At 44.0% G+C, this 22724-nt stretch overlaps 1 protein-coding gene across 2 annotated transcripts in view; it reads left to right on the top strand.

Annotated features, from left to right (window-relative positions):
• The window catches only part of ankrd28b (ankyrin repeat domain 28b), a 35441-nt gene that overhangs the window by 3079 nt on the left and 9638 nt on the right, over positions 1-22724 (top strand). Inside the window, exons 1-9 of one of the 2 annotated variants that reach the window (XM_035423204.1) lie at positions 10795-11988; positions 14470-14553; positions 15591-15669; positions 15808-15878; positions 18279-18479; positions 18605-18692; positions 19510-19652; positions 19948-20160; positions 22139-22217. In XM_035423204.1, the coding sequence (XP_035279095.1) occupies positions 11854-11988; positions 14470-14553; positions 15591-15669; positions 15808-15878; positions 18279-18479; positions 18605-18692; positions 19510-19652; positions 19948-20160; positions 22139-22217 (1093 nt within the window). In that variant the 5' untranslated portion in view covers positions 10795-11853. Of the gene's footprint in view, positions 1-10794; positions 11989-14469; positions 14554-15590; positions 15670-15807; positions 15879-18278; positions 18480-18604; positions 18693-19509; positions 19653-19947; positions 20161-22138; positions 22218-22724 lie in introns of those variants that run through there. The other variant, XM_035423214.1, reaches the window with a different exon arrangement.

Genomic DNA, 22724 nt, shown 5'->3' on the forward strand with positions numbered 1-22724 from the left:
CCTAGTGTCAGTATAATAGCCTATGGGTTAAGTAGGCTTAGAAGCACATAGTAGCAGTGTTGGCTAGTTTAAAAGTTACATCTGTGTTGCAGTTGTATAGTGGTTGTCTTGAAGTGGAGAAAAACTTGTTTCAGATAGTGGGTATAATAATGTATAATAAAACACATAAAATGTTTCCAGAGTAGCAAGTTCTTAAAAATGTTCTTTTTTTTATTCATTGTATATTGCTGTCTAATGCTAGCGAATTAACACATACACATCCACCACATCTAAACCACTGTTGTCATTAGCTTCTTTCTGCTCTCTAAATCATCTTGTCTCTAAACAGATCAATCTCAACAGTGCAAATGTGTCAGTTCATTTGCAATCACATTTTAATTCCTTTTTTGAAAACCACAACAAATGAGCTAGATAACTTTGTATCGTGTTCTGATTGCCCACTTCCCTTATGAGGAATGCTTCCATTGTTGAGCCGTAATGTACAGAAAATGTTTATTGTTTTGTTTCTGAAAACTCAGTTATCATAGCTGCCTTTCACTCATGTGCACTTCCTGTTTCACTTAGTTTATGACTGTTGCAATATTGTAGTTCTATTACGAATGTGTATTTGTATTTTATCCATAAACAAGTATTTTACCTATCTGCAATTAAAACAAGGGATATGATTGATATATAGGTCACTATGTGCGCAAGTGTTTTTAAAATTATGAGGCATTTCTTTGATAAGTGCATACTTTTATGCAGTGACTTTTGCTTGTTGTAGGCAGATGGAAAATTAGGAAAAATTTGTTTTGATAATTAGCTGATTTTTACTTTTCACACTCAAGCCATGTCCAGTTTATAAGGACTAGCTAATTAACAGTGACCCTAATAATCCATAATCGATGGTGAAAGCTGGCTGCCTGCTTGTAATGAGCTATCATTTTGGAAAATTGTTTGCAAGCTGCAGTCTGGAGCCAGGCTAATGATGCTCCTTGGGGCTCTGGTAGAAATAACGTGGGGGGGGACAAGGTTGAAATTTCTTATTGCACCAATACATATTAATTACTGTGGTCTGATATTGTCACTTCAGCAACCACTGCTGAAATGGGCATGGTCGCAGCTGCTGTCAACATGTAATGTATGCAGCTCAACAGAAATTAAATGCAATTTATAGTTACCTCTGCGTTTTGTTTCTTTTAATGCAGGCAAAGCCAAAGTTGAGAAAAAATAGTTTAAGGATGGAGAAAACACACATCTCATATGCAAAGAGTAAACTACTGTGAATTTCTTTTAAATTTTTTAAGTTAAAACAAAGCATTCACATATATTGAGTCCAGCATTTCTATTGATTGTCTGGAACGAAACTCAACAGATTAGTAATAACACAAATCATGGAACTGTGGAGTATTTAAAATTAATGCTATGGGCAAAAATGTTGCCCTAAGCTCCTTCTATTCTTAGTCACATTCAACAGATCCTGTTTTTAGTCAAAGCTAAACATTAATTTGTTGTGTAAACAATTTGACAACTGAAAAAGTCTGAAGGTTAGCTCTGCGTGTTGATTACCAAGACAAGAAGCAATAATTTGGTCTTGTGTGATAACCTTGTTAATATGGCTCCTGTTGATTAGAATGCATTCATTCATTCGTTTATTTTAGGAGTTTGACCAGGATGAAAGTGTGTGTGCATACATACATGACTGCATGTGTTTATGCTATGGTCACTTGGAATGATAAAATTAGATGCTGTGTAAAATTGTTGCAGATTGGTCAAGTTTGCATCAGCATTGACCTGTGGTTCACACTGATTGTTTGCTAAGGCTGAGTTGGGAACATATGGTAGCCAGTTTTTATCCATAGTGCAGGGTATTCCATGGCATATAAGACTCACTCCATTCAACAGCATGGGCAGTTGGAGCTATGCGCACATTTGAAAGCATCACCTGATCACACAAGAGTTTTTGCTGCAGCAGTATTAATCATGTTTACATCTTGCATGAAGTGCTCCTTCTCAGTGGTACTTTCAAATGAGCCTATAACCTACATATTCTATGAATGTGAAGGGTGTACAATGCAGTGTGATTGTTCACCTAATTACTTGCATGTGGTTGGAAGCTGAGAAGCTCACCAATCCCTTCTCATAAGCAAACAAAACCCTATTATGCCTGAGCACCAGTTTGGATGTGTCAGCCCTATTGGTCCTATTGGTGGAGTGACCAGAGGTAGAGTTTGTGATTTTATGGCATGTTTCTTTGTGCCTGGAGTTTTCTCAGTCACTGGGCGACCAGCTCCCTTGGCAGTGAAAAGTAGCACCCCTCTTTACCACCAGATGGTGAAACAGCAACAGGGACCCTGTGCCATGCATGTTTTTTGTTCGGTTATCAGAAAACGCACTTGGTGAGCAAGAACAGGAGGTAAAGTCCTAAAATGATGAATGCGGTTCTGCTCACTTCAGTGCAGTGTTGATTCTCTGCATGTGCATGTACAATTATGGTTTTGGAGTGAGGTTTGGTTAAAGAAGAATTGTGTATTCGGGCCAAAGCAAATGAGCCAGAGGAGCAGCGTGTATACCCTGCAGTACTTACAACAGAGCACTTTCAGCACTGCACTGGTTTTGATTTAGTAACAGATTTCTAATTTGAATGAGAAAGTGTACATTGGTGTGCTGAGTGTCACTAAATGAGAAACCACAGCAAAGGGTGCTTCGGCAGTCTGTTCATGAGTAATAGTATTGCTAATGTATTTTGGTGGGAAAACATTGATTGTAAAGAGATTTATTTTTATTTACACTGCTGTTACATGTAATTTAACCGTGTATTTTACTTCAAAAATAAAAAGAAATAAAAAATTTTTTTAAATTGTAACACTTCTGCTCTGTAATTCTCAGTTTCTTTTTTAGCTTTTAATGAATGATTTTGTTTTTATATTGAAGTCTTTCTGTTAAATTGGAGTGTCTGGCAGTTAATGGCCAGTTTTGTTGTGGCAAATAGACTATAAGATTAAATAGCTGAAGTGGATTAGATGGCAAACTGCTCTGAATAGCTTTAAATGAGTCAATATGCTCAAAACTTGCTGATTTTCTCAGGGCTATAGGGCAATGCTTGGCAAACATTCCTCATAACACCTCTTTGAGGCCTTAAAATGTACCAAAGTAGCCATTTCCTCAGCCTCTAGAGGGGGTGCAGGGACTGTGAAATCCTGTGTCGGACTCTGAAGTAAATGTGTGTGAGTACAAACTGAGTACAGCTTTAGGTCATTTAAATAATAAAGTGCACATGTTCTATGGCAGTACAAGTACACTCGATTTGACAGGTCTTCAGTGGCCTGTTCTGTTGCTGGCTGATTTGACAAAGGGTCTTCCTGTTTATGGTCTCCAACTGTGAGTCAACACTTAGGCCTCTGTTCTGATGGTAAATGCGTTCCCAGACGATTGGTTGTCATTTACATCGGTGGCACCAGTCCCTTTCCCCTGTTTGTAGATGATGAATAAAGGCTTAGTTTGTCAATTGTCTGGAATATTCTAGATTGGAAGAATGCTAGGGAAGAATGCAGCTGAAAAATTTGGAACCCACATTTTTGTCAATCGTGAATCCTCATGTTTTTTTTTTTAATGACTGCTTGCTTGTGACATTCAGAAATTACAATGGTACTCTGTCACAGCAATGCTGGAGAGGAAGTTTGGCTCCACTATATTAACTTTGCTTTTTACAGAACATACTGTGAAGTTATTGCTATCTCAAACATTAACAGAAATGTTTACTTTCCTTACAGTGCAAGGCCTTTCTTTGAATTTGTGGCTTTCATATGGTTTTCAGGCCTTTAAACATTTCAAATGCCAGCCTACATTTAAGTGGATGAGTTAGAGGAGTCATTGGCAAAAATGACTTTCTTTCCCCTGAGCACTCACAATATTTTACAGAAAGCAAATTGGGATGGATGTTCAGTGTTAAATCATTTTAACAACCGAAGGTATCTTATGTTCCACAGCTTTGACTCAGTTAGGTAGTCTAAATTCCTGATGAAGACCTGAGCTTCAGATTGGACGTGCTCGTACCCCGGGCATGATAAAGGTTTCTGCTGCGTTTTAAAAATGGCAACAGGGACTGTGATGCTTGGTGTAAACTGCACTGAAGGCTTGCACAGTTCTGCATGGTGCAGAGCTGCTTTCCACCACATTGTTGTACACCTGTGTGGAAAACACTCGTAGAATATGCGCCCAGCTTGGTCACGATTCTAGATCAACAATCTAAATTCCAGGCAAAGTATTTCACCAAAATAAAAATCTCAGCGGAGGTCAGATTTATATCATGTTTTTAATGAAGTATGCAAGATGTGAAATTGTTTAGTGATCTTTTCAGGATATTTGATATGTGATTATTTTTGTTATAATTTCACAAACATTTTTCCTGTAAAACTACAAGCTTTAGGAAGCCCTTGAGCTGAAAAAGTCATGTCATATGATAGTGTACATCCATTTTTAATTCTAGTAAAGGCAAAATATTACATAGGTTGTGTTCAGAGTAGTTTAACACGAGGTACCTCAGAGTCAGATTACTATACCCTGTTATCCACCGCTGGATTTAGACCAGGGCCATGCCTTAAATGTGTAAGATTCAATGTTATTTTTTAAACAAGATTAACATCATAACGTTTTAATGGATGAATGCCTGCATTGGGACCTCAGCAGTGCTCTATAATTTTCAGTCTTCTTAATTTTTGGGGGGGATTTCATGGCAACCTCCCGGCCCCTATGTGGTAGGAAATTGAGTCATAATGCGGTGAATGGCTTACGGCTGGAAAGGACTCTCTTACTCAGTCTCTCCAGAATTTTCCTGTTTAAAAATGCTTTTTCAGACTTCCTCTGCATAACATGTGTGCTGAATGCCCTTCATGGATGGGGCTGAATGTCTTTGAGGGACGCAGTGTAGAGTAGTGGATAAGGAACTGTGCAGGGAGGCAGATGGCCTCAGAGGCCCTGCTGGGATACTGCTCTTCTGTCCTTGAGTGAGGTGCTTAAGGTGATAAAAATGGCAAATGGTATTAAACAAAAAAAACATGTAAACACTAAGTGTTGCGAGCTGAACTATCTAAGCAGAGTAAGTCAATAACAGTTGGAGTACAAGTACCTCCGAAATCCACCTACACTCTTGATTCCTGCATGCTGTATGTTTTCTGTACGTTAAGTGTTGTACTAAAACATACCTTTAGCACAGAATTTATGACACAATGTCTTGTTCTTGAAAAATGTCAACAATTCAGCATCATAAACTGGCAAAAGACAGTTCTGCCATGCATCACGTTGGTCTTGTATTAACATGGAAAAAATGTGCACCTGGTTGTTTTCGGTGATAACAGTCACGAAGCAAATTACTACCCTCCCCTTGTAGGCCCCCTGGGCCTCTGCTGTCAGCTTCCTAGAGAAATGCACCCTCAACTGGATTAATCCGCCCATATTGCTGATCCAAGAGTTGACAGTTGGGTTGGGATTCACAAGAGGGTAGGTGGCATTACAAATGTGCAAATGAACTTGACGCTCCACTAAACAAAGACATCCTTTAATATCTTTCCACAGCTAACAAAAAAGATAAGCTGCCCAGTAGTAGTCTTGACAGCAATCGAGCATTTTCTCACAAATTTGTTATGATTTTCATTGACTGGAAGCAATAAATGTTGCATTCCCCAAAAGAAAATACTCCAAATAATCTTCTGTAATTTCATCCCTTTTGGTGAAGTTGTATAGCTATCTGGCTAGTTAACTTGCTCAGTTATGTAGTCTGGTCATGGTGTAGCCTTCATTTAAGCGGGAAATGTTTCCGGTTTTAATTTTGGAATTGAATTCGAGTAGCAAATGGACTTTGGAACTTTGTCATGTCTCATGATGCAGAAGAATGAATCCTTAGCTCACTTACATTTTGGAATTCAGGTGCGGAGAATGAAGAGTTGTTTACATTTATCCAACTGTCAATAAATCTGTTGATGGACAAAAATACTAGTTATCTTTATGATTTAAAAAATAATAAGGCCATTACAAGTGCCAATAAAATTATATTTCAGATATAGGCCTAAATATCATCACTTTAGCAATCACCTTTGTCAGGAACACCCACAAGAAGTTCTACTTTGTGAGGCAATTGCCTGTGTGACTAGACGTCTATTTCCATGATGGATTTCTTGTTTTACCATTGTAGGAAACCATTTGCCTGAAAGCCCAGTGGTCTGAATGTGTCTAGATCTCACACACTTTATTTTCTAATGTGGTTTGGAAATCTGGAGGCAAATGCACATTCAAACAAGTGGTGCTTCTCTTTTGACTACAACATTTTTTACAGAATGTGCCTTTTGCTAAATGTATTCCACAATGGATTTTGTTCATGGTATAAATATGCCCTTTGAGTAAATTAAAACAAACATCCCCACATGGAGGAACTGCAAGTTGCTTCATATGCTTTTTGCATATGCTTTGTTTCAAGTTCTCAACCATTGCTTTATAGAAGCAGCCTTTCAATCATTCAAGCAATCCAGCTTCTCTTCAGGGAAATAAAAATTTAATCTGCTGTGTTATTACAACAAATAACTGTTACTTGGGAGTTTTAATTGAATGCTGGGGTTATCTTTTTGAAATTATGTGTAATTAACCTGGAATGGGCCATTGAATCTCTTTCCCTTAAGATGTTTTTGGTTGGATTTAGGGTTTTCTGTGCAAAGCGAGTTGCCTTTAAGTAATTTAAGGAAAGGAAGAATTGCCAAATACATTAAGTGGTTGATGCCAGAATTCCCTTCAGAAGCAATGTCATGTTATTACTTTTAAAGGACAGTAGCAGAGTTTTGGAAATGATTTCACTCCGTTTAGACTGTGGCTGGGAGTACTAAGCGGTGTTTCATAATGAACTGTAAAAGCACCCCGGGTGGGAGATGGTCATTTGGGAGTCCTAGCCCTTAAATCTTAATAGTGACCCCCTGTGGTTGGTCATTGAACTCCTGGTGTCACTTTCATCCGCTGCTTAGTTCTGTGGAACAGTAGCTGGCACGAGAAGAAAAGATGCGGCTGTAGATTTCCTCCCAGAACACTGTAACTCTACTGATATAGGTGGTGTTATTAGGTCTTGGTACGACCTTGCACCATTGGCTACATTCACACCTCAGGTAAAAAAGGCAGAAATCAGATTTTCTCCATTATGTGTGCCACAGATTTGTTTTTTCTTTAAACAGTGTGAACAGCAAAACCTATATCAGTTACAATTTGGGCCGCATTTATATGTGGTCTGAAATCCGATAGATTTCCGAACCGTTGCAATGTGGCCTCAGTCTGAACAGGCATATTGGAATTCACGTGGCTTTTGCCTCTCTCTGCTGACGTTCATCATAATTCTGCATTGGAGGAACTATTAAATTGAAGATGAAGGATGGTGCAAATCAGTGGAGGGATAGTGAGGGCAAAGACCTGATTAGTATTTGGGGAGAGGCTCCTATTCTAACAAAACCTGAGTCACACATGGTCTCGCCGTGCCTGGCACCAATCTCACATCCACGAGTCCCTCTGCACAGAAGCAGCAGCCATGGCGGCACAAAAAGCTATAGTTAAAATCTTTTTCGGCTTCTTGCCCTTATCATCATTGGCTGACAAATCTCTTACTGGCCTCCGCTGCACATCAACTTTAAAGGGGTAGTTTTCCCAAAAATGAAATTAGGTATGTTTCAACTTAGCGTAATTTAATTTTAGAGGGAATTACTCTTTTAAAGTTGATGTACAGTGGAGGCCGGTGACAAATTGGTCCGCTATGTATATATCTGTCCAGATGGTTTTGCCGCGATTTGACAAGTTTTATAGATATCTGTTTGCTGCAGTTCAACCCGATACAACGGACCTCAACAGATCCATAATTTTGTGCTGCTCAATGTGCTGAAAATTTACATACGAAAAACTTATTGGCAACTAGCAATGTGAGCAATTTGTTTGTCTATTTTCAGTCATGAGCATACATGTCAAATGTTAAATCTTTTTTTATTCTTGCACCGTTAAAGATAAAAGATCACCAATGTTACCTTGGCTACTGCTCTAAATGGGTAACACAGGTGGTTGGCGGGGCTTGTTGTCATTCACTTTAATGTTACTTACTGGCAGTTGAAAAGATGCCCAGCTTGCAAAAGAGTGCCGAATGGAATGATTTTGGAAAGCTCAATGAACACACTGTTCCAAAATATGTGCTGCCAAATTTTCATACCACACATTCGCATCTATGATGTTAACTCACCAGAGAACTAAATATCTGAGGCCAAGGGATCGCAGCAAACAAGCTCCAGAACTTCGTAGTGAGACCTCAACAGTGTGACAGCTTCACAGATTTAATCAGTGAAGTGATAACGAAAGACGTACTCCCCGTAAGCATGGTAAAAGGGGAAAGGTTTCAGGACCTCGCATTTGTTGAGCCTGAATATGCTGCTGCCGGTTTCAGTCAGCAACTGGTCGACAGTGAGAAATGTGTCGTTCCCATCCCTGACAGCAGCTCTCTCTTTCCAGATACAATGCCGCAGTTACTCTCGAACATCCACAGAGCTTTATTTGTGTCGACTTGTATGCTGTCTGCAACCAGCTAATCTTTCTTTCCCATTTTGCTTTAGTTTTTTTCCCATGAACGTAGATGAATGTGTGTGACAGGTCTGAAGCCTTTATTATTGTTAATTTGCTCTTGCGGGTCATTTCAGAAGAAAATGTTCACATTGGTATCGGATATAGGCTCTAGCCCATTATAAAATGAACGCGAACAGCCAAACAAAAAAAGAAAAGCAATAAATCGCAGTTGGGTACTAAGGTCTACAGTGTGAACCTAGTCTACAGTTCAAATTTGTTTTTGCACAGTGCTGCAGAATGGAAGTAGGTAGTTTAGGGGAATAAAAGGAAATAAAAGATTTTGTAAAAATTTTCTAATTGTGAAGCAGTGTGTTGAACTTGTAGCTTGCGTATGTTGATAAAATGATCGTGTGTTGGCTTTTTGTACTGCCAGACCAGGTCACCATTGCCATTACATATTACCTTGTGTTCTAGCAGGTTGGACGGGTCTGGGTGGTTGTTGGATGCAGGCACATGTGGGCAGAAAAGAACTGTCCCGCGCATCATTTGTTCTTCTCATGAAAACACATTATTTTTAGCCAAGCATCCATTTTTACCAGCAAAGTGCACAGTGGGACTTTTGAAATAATGCACTATGGCACTGCTCTACTCCTACATTCTTTCTAGAAAACTCTGGTTGGCTGACCTCGCTTGAATTTTATGAGGCTATTGCATCTAACAAATGGAAAGACTTAGCCTGTCATGTTCCAAATATTTGAGCCAGAAAAACATATTTATACATTTAGATTTGATCCAGTTGTGTTAGCTGCACTTGTGAGAGGCAAGTCTATGAAGTAATTCCTCACTTTTGTGTACACTTCTGGCAGGGTGTTCAGTTTTGCAAATATTTCCATTTTAGCTTCTAATGCTGGTTGTGCTTGTATAGTAATCATTTTTCTCATTTATTCTAACCCTTTTTTTTCCGGCAGGATTGATAGTATCTCTCATTCGCAACTGTATCTGCAGAGGTTTGCTGCATAGAAAAAATCACTTTTAAAGCAATCACGTAAAGCAGGAACATCCAATTATTTTTGATAAATAATATTAAAATGATAAATTATACATTTGTCAAAGTTGTGAAGGTTTACATTTAAAGGGTAAAACCAAAAGGTTTTGTGACCATGACAGTTGAAACTAACATAGACACCACTTGGCCAGTGGTATGGATAAGTATGGATCATTCAGAGCTGTTAGGTTTAGTGGAATTTAAACTTAATGCAGTGGGAATATTCAGCAGCTGCTCAGACAGTGGCCATATTCTTTGTGCGATGAGCTGTACAGAAACAGGCTTTTTGGTTGTGCCGGATTCCGGAGACAGCAGAGGGCTTGTTTATGAAAGTTGCGCTGTTGTTCCGTTATGTTGTTAGCTTGGAAAGAGGCAGCGAAGAGTTAACAGTCTTGCGGCAGGCCAGGAATTCTCTGCCTGCTCCTTTCATATGTGAGCAGTTACAGTTCCTATAAATGCCAGCCTCTTCCCAGTTTGCAGTGGAAAAAGGGCTCCCAGCCATTGTTCATTCATGTTGTTATTGGTGAGGCTGCGCTGGGCAGCTAGCAGACGATGAGTCTGGGAATCTGCCCCGAAGCATGCTGGGAAACTACAGGACTGACTTACTGTAATATTTTGTGTATATCCGGACACCGTGTTCCAGATAGAGGTTGTCTTTAATGGCTCTGTATTATGAGCAATTGGCTGTTTCACAAAACCGATACCAGCTATGAGATGCACTATTTCTCGTGTCTGGGCTGCTACATTAGAGGAACTGCAGGAGTTATCTGAACCATTAGAACCCAGCACTTTCATTTAGCAATTTACCGTAGATGCGATCAGGCAATGTTCCATTCAAATATTAATTCCCCCCTTCTCTTTAGCCAAATCGAGAAGGGGGGAATTAATGTGTGTGAGCATGTGCGTGTGTGTCTCTAGGTCTGCAGCGTAATTCGCTCCAGTTCAGTCAATCTGGGCTCTACAACATGAGAATCTGGAAGAATCCAGAGGATATGTCCAGACAGAAAGAGTCGGAATGAGACGAGGAGAACGGGGGAGCCGCCGTTTTGCGATTGGCTGTTCTCTGTGTGGCACACACTGCAGCAGAGGAGGGGAGAGGAGGTGCCTGAGAGGGTCTGTGCAGGAGGCACTGCGTAGCGCTCGGCAGTCTTTTCAGCAGGCCAAGCGGAGCGTACCAAATGCATGCCTCCCCCCTCCCCCCCCCCCGCAGTGCCTCAGCCGCAGTGTAGCAATGGGACGCTCCGCTTGTGAAAGAGGCTGCGTGAATACCCCGGGATGCGTGTGACATTCTGCTGTGCGTAGCCTCTGGTACGGGGCTGCTCTGTCGCGGATGACACACGGGCCCTGAGCATCGGAGAGATCCACAGCGGAGACGGGCTCCCTGGCAGCGGGAAGTCCGCGCCACAGCCGGGATTACCGAGAGACCGGACCATCTGCACTGGAGGGGGCCATGCTGGAATCTGGCTCTCTCTGAAAGAGACCCACGTTGAAGCCTGTTTCTCTGATCGGGAGAAATCCACAACGGAGTCTGTGTTTCTGTGAAGGAGAGATCCCCATTGAAGCGTGAGACCTGTGTGGGAGAGAGATCTGTGAAGGCGCTGGTGTGCTGGTGACGGGGGAATCCGTGCTCTGGGCACTGGCGGTCCCAGGTGCTGTGTTCTCACGCTCGCTCCGGGGGGGGGGGAGGCTGACCCTTGAGGGTCGTTCCGCGGCGTCGGCACACGGTGACCTTCTGTGGAATTCTCCCCCTCGCTCTGACGAATGTGATCTCCATCTGTGGGTGACCGCAGCGCCGTTTTCTCCGTCTGAGCGCGGTGTCCGATTACCCCGCCATCAGAGAGGTGTCCCGGCGCTGGCCGCGGCCTCCCTCTGCGTGTGCGTGTCGCCTCGCCTCGCCACTCTCTGAACATTTGGGGGAGGGGGGGGGAGGGGGGCATTGTCTCTCCGGGCTGTAAACGGACAGCACAGGAAGGGGATTGTTGGCGTCAGCTCGTTTGCAGGGCACAGATAACTGGGACTTGGAAAGTGCTTGTTTCAGCAGCCGGGCTGGATGAATGGGGGGGCCCGGGCCTCTGAACACAGCCATAGGCGATCGCAGGCCTGTCAGTACGGAGGTTCGCGCTCCAGCTATGCACCGTTCCCAGCCAGCGTAACGGGCCCCGGAGCTCGGACCATGCCGCGGAGGTTCTAATAAATTTTTCCGGGGGAATTCCCGGAAGAGGCGCGCGGGGAAAGTTTGCGGATCTGCGCCGGAGCGCATGCGAGCAGGGCGAATGAGCCGCGTGTGCATCGTGGTCCTAGAGGAGGTGGAAGATGAGCCCTCCTTTCCTTCCAGGGTTTCTCTGGACCGCGCTTCCCAGCATGCCTCTGACGCAGATACTTGCGGTGTAAAGGTGAGAGGTGTACCATCAATTACTTTGCGCTGATACTTGGGTGTCAGCGAAGCGCTAATGTGAGCCCGTAAACAGCATTGGCTCTTAAGCTTTTAAGGAACTGAGAAACTCAAAAACAAATGCGATTTCGCCTGGAAGAGCATTCATCTCCAAGGCGAAGGTGTTAATTATATTACAGTAATTAAGATATGAGAAATTCAAGGCCTTTGTTGCACAAATTTCCATGGTTTTGCAGATAAACCTAAGTTTGTGATTGTCACGGAAAGTTCATGTTTATAGGAAAAACCAGGAAAAATTCCAAGTTCTTGTTTGTTTGTTTTATAATTCCTTTCTTAACCAGTCTGTTTATTAACCGATTTGTGTGGCGAAACTGTGGCTGTCAGTATTACTATTGTTGTTCAGCGTTATTTTATGTCATGAAATTCATGGACAGGCTGTGTTTCTCCACGGGCGATATTTGTTTCTTTGATTATTGTGAATGTGTTCAGAAATCCTGGCAGAGGACTCAAGGCTTTTGGCAGGTTGCATAACTCTCAAGGTCTGGTTTCTCCCTTGTGATATATTTTGATTGCAAGGCGACTTAAACACAGGGCACTTAACTACCAGATGAGGATGCTTAAAGACTTTTTTTTTTACTGATCACATAACACGAGAGCACAAAGTATTTATGACTTTCTCAGTTCATTTTCTTTCCAATATTGTTTTTGAAAATCATCTCTTAATCTTATTAAAAGTACTTTAATGAGAAATTTCATTGGCCTAAAGTATTCAAAACCCATAATATTAGGAACTTCATATTTACATTTGTACCTTTGTGAATATCCATCTGCATTTGAATAAAGTTTGCAATACGAGCCATGCATGTCATTCGGCTTAAGGCTCAACAGATCCAATAAGTAATACGTAAATGACTGAACTGTCTAAATCTTGCTAGCTACAGCATGTGTTTCACCATATGCTTTGCCCATGTTTGTAAATTGGATGAACCTCTGTTTGGCCAAAACAGATTTTATGTTTTGTAATTTAAGTTTAAGTTAACTTCTTCAGTGTCCGCTTAACCTTTTTACACTGCAGTTGAATCATTGCTGCTTAGAAAATTTGTTTTTAGTTGTTTGCGCATGAGTCTTGTCACAAATTGGTTTAAGCTCGCATAGTAAGAGTTTTCCTGAAACTTAAAGCAACTTAGACTGCAGTACAAGCTCTAGAGCAAGGACTGGAATATTAACATTCACTGCACGTTAAGTAATCCATTGTAAAGAACATGAAGGCATGTATTGTTTCAGTTCTTCTGGTCCTGCGACAGTTAGCATCAGTTCTCCCTTTGTTGCTGTAGTTTTAAAATGATAAAATATGCGCCTTATCACTTAGCATTCCAAATTGACATCAAAAGTACAATAAAGAATGAGAATTTGAGAGTGGCTTCTACTTGCCTTACCATTTCAATGGTCGTGCAGCGATTTTCAGATTTAAAATGGTAGCCAACTTTGAAAAGGTTAGCCAAGCTCTTGCTGCAGTGTGCCTATAATTGGTGCCTACTGTACTACACACGGAGTCCATAATTCACATCATATGTCTGAATTCAGGCACCATCTGCTGGCTGATGGATGAATGACCTCAACATGACTTGGCAAATTGATAGCTGTCAAGGCATAAGGATCTTAAAGAAGTACCTTGTGTGTTCAGCATTTTTTTCCCTACTACCACATACACATTGAATAGCCTCATGCCATGAGCAGTGGCAATACACATACCCTGTGTTTGTGTAGTTAGGACCAGAAGTCTGAGGACACGACCAAGTCCTGGTTGTTTTCATTAAATATCAAGAAATTATGCAATTATAGTACTCCAATTACACTCAAAGAATGCATTATTGAGAACAAGGGGAGCTTATTAGGATGGCATTCCCACCGCTGCCACTAGACCTGAACCCAGTTGAACATCTGTGGGAGCATTTTAAGAGGGGGAAAGGCCAAACATCAAATAAAATGAACAGAACTTCTGTGGAAAGTGTTGAGAGTGCTGGGATGAAATGGAAAATGAGGTATTGCTAAAGCTGGTGGAATCAATGCCAAGCAGAGTGATGGCAGTTATCGAGGTAAAAGGCGGACACACCATGTATTAACAATTCTGACCTTCAGTAAATGCCTAATTGGTTGTTATCTATTGAAATATCTGTGCCAGAGATATTGGCAACAGCCCAATAGAAAGTTCAGATTACAATAGTCCAAGCAAAGCTGTGAGATGTTCTTTCTTTGGTAGTGCAGTGTGTTTGTGACACTGAATGCAGGCAATTTGTCAGAGGAAGGGTTGTAAATGTGCCTACCATAAATGTTTGAAGAGCCTAGTGCGTTATTTCCACTTAAAATGGTGCTACTCTGCTGTGAAGTGTAAAGCGTAGTATTACGACACAGTGATCAGCCATCTTACAGTATTGAGGCCTGATTGTGTCTGAGGCTCACCCTGTCTTTTCCTCTGTTCCAGCCAGCACTGCTGAAGGCGATATTTAATGTGGACCCAGATGAAGTCCGCTCCCTCATATTCAAGAAAGAAGATGTAAATGTACAGGTAATATTTAAACGATCATAATGAGTAATACAGGCCTGCATGAACAGTGATACACATTTATGGTGGTGTTGTGGATTACCTGGAAGAGTGTGGTGAAATGCTAGAGCCCGTTTTCTATGGTGCTTTATTTCTCAACGTGAAAACATGACAGTCAAGTTGTTGCAGTTTCATCCACAGATTCTGAATGTGTGATTGTTTGTAGGGCAGTGTGAATTTGAGTTTATGCATTTGAAAAGTACCTGATGAAAGTCCTGAACAAGGATTGAATGTGTGCAACTGGTACAGAAGCAGTACCAGCCGTTTTACCACACAGGGAGGCTTCACCTTTGGGATAATCAGTGCTGGCAGAACTTGTATACACCACTGTGAGTAACACAATATCTGTGCAGGGCGAAATCTTACACCGCTAGGACTACCAGGAATATGTGCTCAGGGAGAAAGCCTTCTCCACTGGGAATACCAGGAATATGTGCTCAGGGAGAAAGCCTACTCCACTGGGAATACCAGGAATATAAGCTCAGGGAGAAAGCCTACTCCACTGGGAATACCAGGAATATAAGCTCAGGGAGAAAGCCTACTCCACTGGGAATACCAGGAATATAAGCTCAGGGAGAAAGCCTACTCCACTGGGAGTACCAGGAATATAAATTTAGGGAGAAAGCCTTCTACACTGGGAGTACCAGGAATATAAACTTAGGGAGAAAACCTTCTGCACTGGGAGTACCAGGAATATCAGTGGAGGGGTGGGGGTAAAAGCAAACTGCATCCTGGGATATACTGTATTGCAGGAAGTATTGAGTGTAAATCAAAGGTTATATTCATGTCATACAGTGCCTTTGTCAGACCACTTTTATTGTTTTCAGTTCTGGACACAAATCTGCATGAAAGATGTAAAAGCTCTTGGAAAATGTTTAAAGTAGGACAATTTAAATTACTCCCATGGTGTCTGATTCTGAAAGGCAAAATGACAAGCTAAATGGGCTTGAACGGTCTGTTGTAATTAAATATTTATAAGTTCTATTCTGCGTTCCTCACAGGATAATGAGAAGAGGACTCCGCTGCACGCTGCTGCGTATCTTGGAGACGCAGAGATCATAGAGCTGCTGATCTTATCAGGTGAGCGTGTGCAGCACAGCGCGGTCGCAGTGCAGGAAGTTTAAGCTGGTCTTGGCGGTGGGGCATTGGCACCCGTGCCATGCTCTTGTGCACCACGCCGCCCCCGGTGTCTGTTTAACGTCCGTCTCTCTCATCCAGGAGCGAGAGTAAATGCCAAAGATAACAAGTGGCTGACCCCTCTGCACAGAGCTGTGGCGTCCTGCAGCGAGGTATGCAGAGCGCTTCCTGTACCGCCCCGCACACACACACACGCGCACACACACGTACTCACCCGCACACACGCGCGCAGGAGCGCCGTGGAGTGTGCGCACGTTTTATAGCCACACATACACGCGCTTCATGCGTGTCTGTTTGGGAGTGCTGTGGAAGGAATGTGAAATGTGACCTGTGACACTTGAACGGCGGTCGTTAATGCCATCTGTCACTCTTCCTGGGCCTCAGGGAGCAGCTGGACCCAGCTGTTGCGACACAGCGACATTTAGTGCGCGCGCGCGCACACACACACACGCGCGCGCGTGCATCAAAGCTCAGCTGACTTCAGACTCGCATAGCAGAGACGTGATCGTCGAGTGTCGTCATCTGTAGGGACACTTAATCCAACAACTGAGCTGCTGCTGCTTCCCTAACTTTGAATAATGAATGGAGGCTAGTGTTAATTTTTGATATTTTCACTGGCTTGCTGCTATTAATGTCAGTGGCCATGGAACTTGTGATAATGTGCAAGAATGAAAAATAAAGACTTGTTACTCAGTGCTGAGGACCCTTCCACCTTTGTCCATGTAGCCTTTCTGATCCAGGTAGTTCTGTGAAGCACTAGCTGTGTTAGTGCTAGAATGTGGTGTGGGGTCTAGACCTCTCCAGTGAAGCATTAGCTGTGTTTGGGCTTGTATGTGGTGTGGGGTCTGGTCCTCTCCAGTGAAGCACTAGCTGTATTGGTGCGAGTATGTTTTGTGGGGTCTGGTCCTCTCCAGTGAAGCACTAGCTGTATTGGTGCTAGTATGTGGTGTGGGGTCTGGTCCTCTCCAGTGAAGCATTAGCTGTGTTTGGGCTTGTATGTGGTGCGAGGTCTAGACCTCTCCAGTGAAGCACTAGCTGTATTGGCGCTAGTATGTGGTGTGGGGTCTGGACCTCTGCAGTGAAACGCTAGCTGTGTTAGCGCTAGTATGTGGTGTGGGGTCTGATCCTCTCCAGTGAAGCACTAGCTGTGTTGGCACTAGTATGTGGTGTGGGGTCTGGTCCTCTCCAGTGAAGCGCTAGCTGTGTTAGCGCTAGTATGTGGTGTGGGGTCTGGTCCTCTCCAGTGAAGCACTAGCTGTATTGGTGCGAGTATGTTTTGTGGGGTCTGGTCCTCTCCAGTGAAGCACTAGCTGTATTGGTGCTAGTATGTGGTGTGGGGTCTGGACCTCTCCAGTGAAGCGCTAGCTGTGTTAGCGCTAGTATGTGGTGTGAAGTCCTCTCCAGTGAAGCACTAGCTGTGTTGGCACTAGTATGTGGTGTGGGGTCTGGTCCTCTCCAGTGAAGCACTAGCTGTGTTGGTGCTAGTATGTGGTGTGGGGTCTGGTCCTCTCCAGTGAAGCACTAGCTGTATTGGTGCTAGTATGTGGTGTGGGGTCTGGACCTCTCCAGTGAAGCGCTAGCTGTGTTAGCGCTAGTATGTGGTGTGAAGTCCTCTCCAGTGAAGCTCTAGCTGTGTTAGCGCTAGTATGTGGTGTGGGGTCTGGTCCTCTCCAGTGAAGTGCTAGCTGTGTTGGCGCTAGTATGTGGTGTGGGGTCTAGACCTCTCCAGTGAAGCGCTAGCTGTGTTAGCGCTAGTATGTGGTGTGAAATCCTCTCCAGTGAAGCGCTAGCTGTGTTAGCGCTAGTATGTGGTGTGGGGTCTGGTCCTCTCCAGTGAAGTGCTAGCTGTGTTAGCGCTAGTATGTGGTGTGGGGTCTGGTCCTCTCCAGTGAAGTGCTAGCTGTGTTAGCGCTAGTATGTGGTGTGGGGTCTGGTCCTCTCCAGTGAAGCACTAGCTGTGTTGGCGCTAGTATGTGGTGTGGGGTCTGGTCCTCTCCAGTGAAGCACTAGCTGTATTGGTGCTAGTATGTGGTGTGGGGTCTGGTCCTCTCCAGTGAAGCGCTAGCTGTGTTTGCGCTAGTATGTGGTGTGGGGTCTGGTCCTCTCCAGTGAAGGGCTGGCTGTGTTAGCGCTAGTATGTGGTGTGAAGTCCTCTCCAGTGAAGCGCTAGCTGTGCTGGCACTAGTATGTGGTGTGGGGTCTGGTCCTCTCCAGTGAAGCGCTAGCTGTGTTAGCGCTAGTATGTGGTGTGAAGTCCTCTCCAGTGAAGCGCTAGCTTTGTTAGCGCTAGTATGTGGTGTGGGGTCTGGTCCTCTCCAGTGAAGCGCTAGCTGTGTTAGCGCTAGTATGTGGTGTGGGGTCTGGACTGCTCCAGTGTAGCGCTAGCTGTGTTAGCGCTAGTATGTGGTGTGGGGTCTGGTCCTCTCCAGTGAAGCGCTAGCTGTGTTAGCGCTAGTATAAGCTGTGAAATTCTCTCCAGTGAAGCGCTAGCTGCGTTAGCGCTAGTATATGCTGTGAAATTCTCTCCAGTGAAGTGCTTTGTGTCTGTGCAGGATGCAGTGCAGGTGCTGCTGAAGCACTCGGCAGACGTGAACGCGCGGGACAAGAACTGGCAGACGCCGCTGCACATCGCCGCCGCCAACAAGGCGGTGCGCTGCGCCGAGGCCCTGGTCCCGCTCCTCAGCAACGTCAACGTGTCGGACCGGGCCGGCCGCACCGCGCTGCACCACGCCGCCTTCAGCGGCCACCTGGAGGTCAGTCGCCGCGGAAACCGGCCGGGCACCCCGCTGCTTTGGACCGTGTGCAGGAGACGGTCCCTGCACATCACGGGGATGGCTGTCCTCGCTCACTGCCGGTCTGTTCTCTCTCACTTCGCTAGATGGTGAAGTTGCTGCTGTCCAGAGGAGCCAACATTAATGCCTTCGATAAGAAGGACCGTCGGGCGATCCACTGGGCTGCGTACATGGGTGAGCCTCAGGTCTCCGGTGTGCTCTTACAGCTCTGTTTGCAGTGAAACGTGTAGATTGAAAGAAAATGGATATGCGCACACTGGATTACTGCTCCCAATACTTTATTGACTAAAAAAAGCAAAGCAATGTTTCAACCCAACAGAGTCTTCATCAGGCAAATGACTCACATGACAGGTAAAAAAGGTATATATAGGCAGTAAGCCAATGACATCACATCGACATCACTGTCAGCCAATTAAGTAGGCCATAGCACATTGGCCATTCGATAATATAGTAAAAAAAAAGTAGTGCAAATACATACAAACATTTAATAATACCACAATAGAAAAATATATAAAGATACATAAAAGAAAAAGTATCACACGGCATACCAACAAACAAGTAAAACATTTTTTACATATCATATAAGAATAATAGTTAAAAAACCTCATGGTATAATAAGCAGAAGACCAATTACATGTTTTTTAGCCACTAGCATACTAGAGCACTAGGCTCTTTATGTCTAGGTTTTATGTCAGATTCCTCATTTAGACCATTGGGGGACATGGTGTTGAGGAAATAGATCCAGAAGGTTTCACGTTTGAGAAGCAGTAAAGTGTGTGACACTGTCCCTGTTGGAGGTAGAATTACACATAATAAAGACCACAGCCAGGTCCACCATGTGGCCCCCCACAGCTGCTGGCTCCCTGGGATGCGCTGATCCTGTCCTTCCTCAAACAGAAGTGTCCATGCCTGACCCGGTCAAATGGGCGACCTCTGACCTGAGTGCAAGAAGGCCGTGACCTCTGACCCCCTCCCTGCCGCTGTGTTTCAGGGCACATTGAGGTGGTGAAGCTTCTGATTTCCCACGGCGCAGAGGCGACCTGCAAAGACAAGAAGGCCTACACCCCCCTGCACGCCGCGGCCTCCAGCGGCATGATCAGCGTCGTGAAGTGCCTTCTGGACCTGGGAGTGGATGTGAGTGTGCAACCCCCCCCCCCCCCCCCACCACACGCCACCCTGTCTGTCCCGTGTGTGTAAGTGTGTGCCTGCCTGTCTGAGCGCATGCGTGTGTATGAGCATGCCCCTCTGCTGTGTGTATGTGTAGGCTATGTCTGTGTCTCTGAGTCTGTGTATGAGTGTGTAGCTCTGTGATGCTGTGTGAGTACGAACGCGTGTGTGCCGTGTCCCTGCATTCATGCCTCTGTGTCTTGTCTGAAGGAAGCAATATGTGGAATCAGGGCAGTGGCCTTCCTTCTCTCCCTCCCTGTAGATAAACGAACCAAACGCGTACGGAAACACCCCCCTGCACGTGGCCTGCTACAACGGGCAGGACGTGGTGGTGAACGAGCTCATCGAGTGCGGCGCCAACGTCAACCAGGTTAACGAGAAGGGCTTCGCCCCGCTCCACTTCACCGCCGCGTCCCGGCACGGCGCGCTCTGCCTGGAGCTGCTCGTCGGCAACGGAGCCGACGTCAACATAAAGGCGAGTCTCACCTGAACCTGCCGAGTCTCACCTGAACACATCTAGTCTCACCTGAATGCGCCAATTCTCACCTGAACACACTGAGTCTGCGCTTTTATGGGCAGACAAGACCCCATTAGCTATACCATGTACATCAGTGGCCCGTTCACACTGTAGCAAAGACACCATTTTACAGGCTTTGCACTTCAAGCTGCCACACCTGCACTGCGATACTGTGTTAATGATTTGCTCTTTAGGAATTTATATATGCATGCTCTCAGTTTTCATTTCCTTTGCAGCCTTCCAAGACTCTACTCCTATATTACATAACACCAGTATTCCCAGCTATCTCCTAGGTGGGATCATGTTGAGGCCTTTGCATGAAAATAAAGGTGTTCATTCAGACATTTAACTTGACGTCGGGTGTTGAAGTTGCAGTAGCGTTCTGGCTTGTTCTTGTCAGAGAGCTCATAACTAATTCAGACCTGCAGCTGTAATCTTCATTCCTGGGCAGCTCTCTGTTCACACTGCTCATGCCCACGCGCAGCTCCTCGGCTCTGCCGAACAGCAGGTATTACATGACAGCAGGACTTGAGGGCCCACGGTGGCCCTTAATTATTTAAAGAGAGTGACGGGCCGCGTACAGGCTGTTCTGTTTTACAGTTGCCTCATAAGGACGAGGGGGGAGCTCATAAAGTACAGCCTCTGGGGCTCTCACCCCCAAACCAGCACATTCTGTTCTGTCTTTGACCCTGAGAAGCTTGTGTTCAGACTTGCGATTTGCGAACCAGCAGAACCTGAAAAGTTAATGTTTTTCTTATTCTCTCTTTTTGGGAGAGCGAGACCTCTTGAGCCCCGTATTGGTGGTGCTACAGTTAGTGCTCTCAATCCGACTCATTTTAGCATGTCCAAAGAACTTTCCTCTTTATAGTGCAAACATGGCTGTGCATACTCTATTTTACAAGATTAGTAGGGATATGGTACTAACTTGATGGAATTAACTAACTATGGTACTAATCAAGCTGAATTGCTTGATTTTCAGAGGACAAGTACCTGTAGAATCAAGCACTTTTATAAGCTATTGTAATTATAATGTGTTATCCTTAGGGTGCTTCTTGCCTATCTGGTTGGATTTGCCTAGTTGTCTTGTCAAGAAGGGTATTATTATATGTATTGTGATCTGGTATATTATCACCTGCGAATATGAGAAATACTCAATCTTAAATTTCTCCATGTTTTTCTGTCTTTTATTTTGATAGTGGTGTTATTAATTATTATTGTTATACTTATTTTGTAGTGGTATTGATTTTGTGATGTCTTTGTCTTGGGTAATTAAAATGTGAGCATTAACATTCTGATTATGTATCACAGTGAATATATTAATAAATGCAGAATTTTCTATTTATTATCTGGCATAGTTTAAGGAGGGAGCACATTCTACCAATCTGTAGTTCAGGCCGGCCGATAGCCTCTAGAAAAGGAAGCGGGGGAACGTGGATTCATGCACTCAAGGGCTGCCTGGTGTCCTTAGCTGTATCATTATAATGTGCTTTGCGTCATACTGCATGCCATGATCCATCATATAGTATGTGCTTGTTTCTTGTTCATCTCCTGATCACCATCTATGGTACCTAAATCATATTTCTGTTTCCAATGTTGTTTACTGGAGAAACGTAAGAAGTGGATCTGTAATGCTAGAACATGTATACAGTTTCAAGTTTATATTTGGCAGGTTGTTATGCTATATAGCCAACTCTGACAAGCTGAGTATTGAGGCCTGTTGGCAAGCATCCAATATAACTACCAGTACTACTTATTAGTTAGATGACTAATATTTAACTTGCCTCAAAGTACATACAGCAGCACACCAGTAAACCAATGGTTTCATTCACTGTGTTATAAGACAGAATTGAAGTGCATGGGTCATTTGGGGGGGGGGGGGCTCTGAGTGTTCCTGAGAAAGGAGTTTTTGTTACTGATGGTCCATCTCCCTTTCCAGAGTAAAGATGGGAAGACCCCCCTGCACATGACCGCCATCCACGGAAGGTTCTCCAGATCTCAGGCCGTGATCCAGAGCGGTGAGTCTGTGCTGGGACTGCAGCTGGCCAAGCACACACACACATCCTCTGCCTTTGTGTTGCACTGCTCTATGTTGTATATTTATACATTTCTGAACAGGGAAAGTATTTTTTGTCCCAGAAACCTTGGCTCATAGTCTGAAACGTGACCTCAGGAGGCACAAGCTTATGCAAGGCCATCAGCCCGCCTTCAGATAAACAGCAAGGCAAAAGCAGGCAGGGACTCCTATTTTTAACAGACTTTGAGATGATTCAGCTGGGCATCGAAACTAGATCTGTTCGACATCCGGACACGTGCTGGGAAAAAGCATGCCGTGATGAAGTAGCATTCTTTCCCGCTGCTCACCAGTTATGCTTTATTGTTATATTCCTTCTTCCTTTACACAAATAGTGGCATTGATTATGTGAAATTATGCCAATTTGAGTTTGAAGCAGCAAAAGCGCTGTTGTTCTCTGAAGAGAATGGTACTGCTTGCTGGATATCTTTAAAGGCTATCCCACCCCGAA

This window comes from Anguilla anguilla, chromosome 1, assembly GCF_013347855.1.
Source record: "Anguilla anguilla isolate fAngAng1 chromosome 1, fAngAng1.pri, whole genome shotgun sequence".
NCBI lineage: Eukaryota > Metazoa > Chordata > Actinopteri > Anguilliformes > Anguillidae > Anguilla > Anguilla anguilla.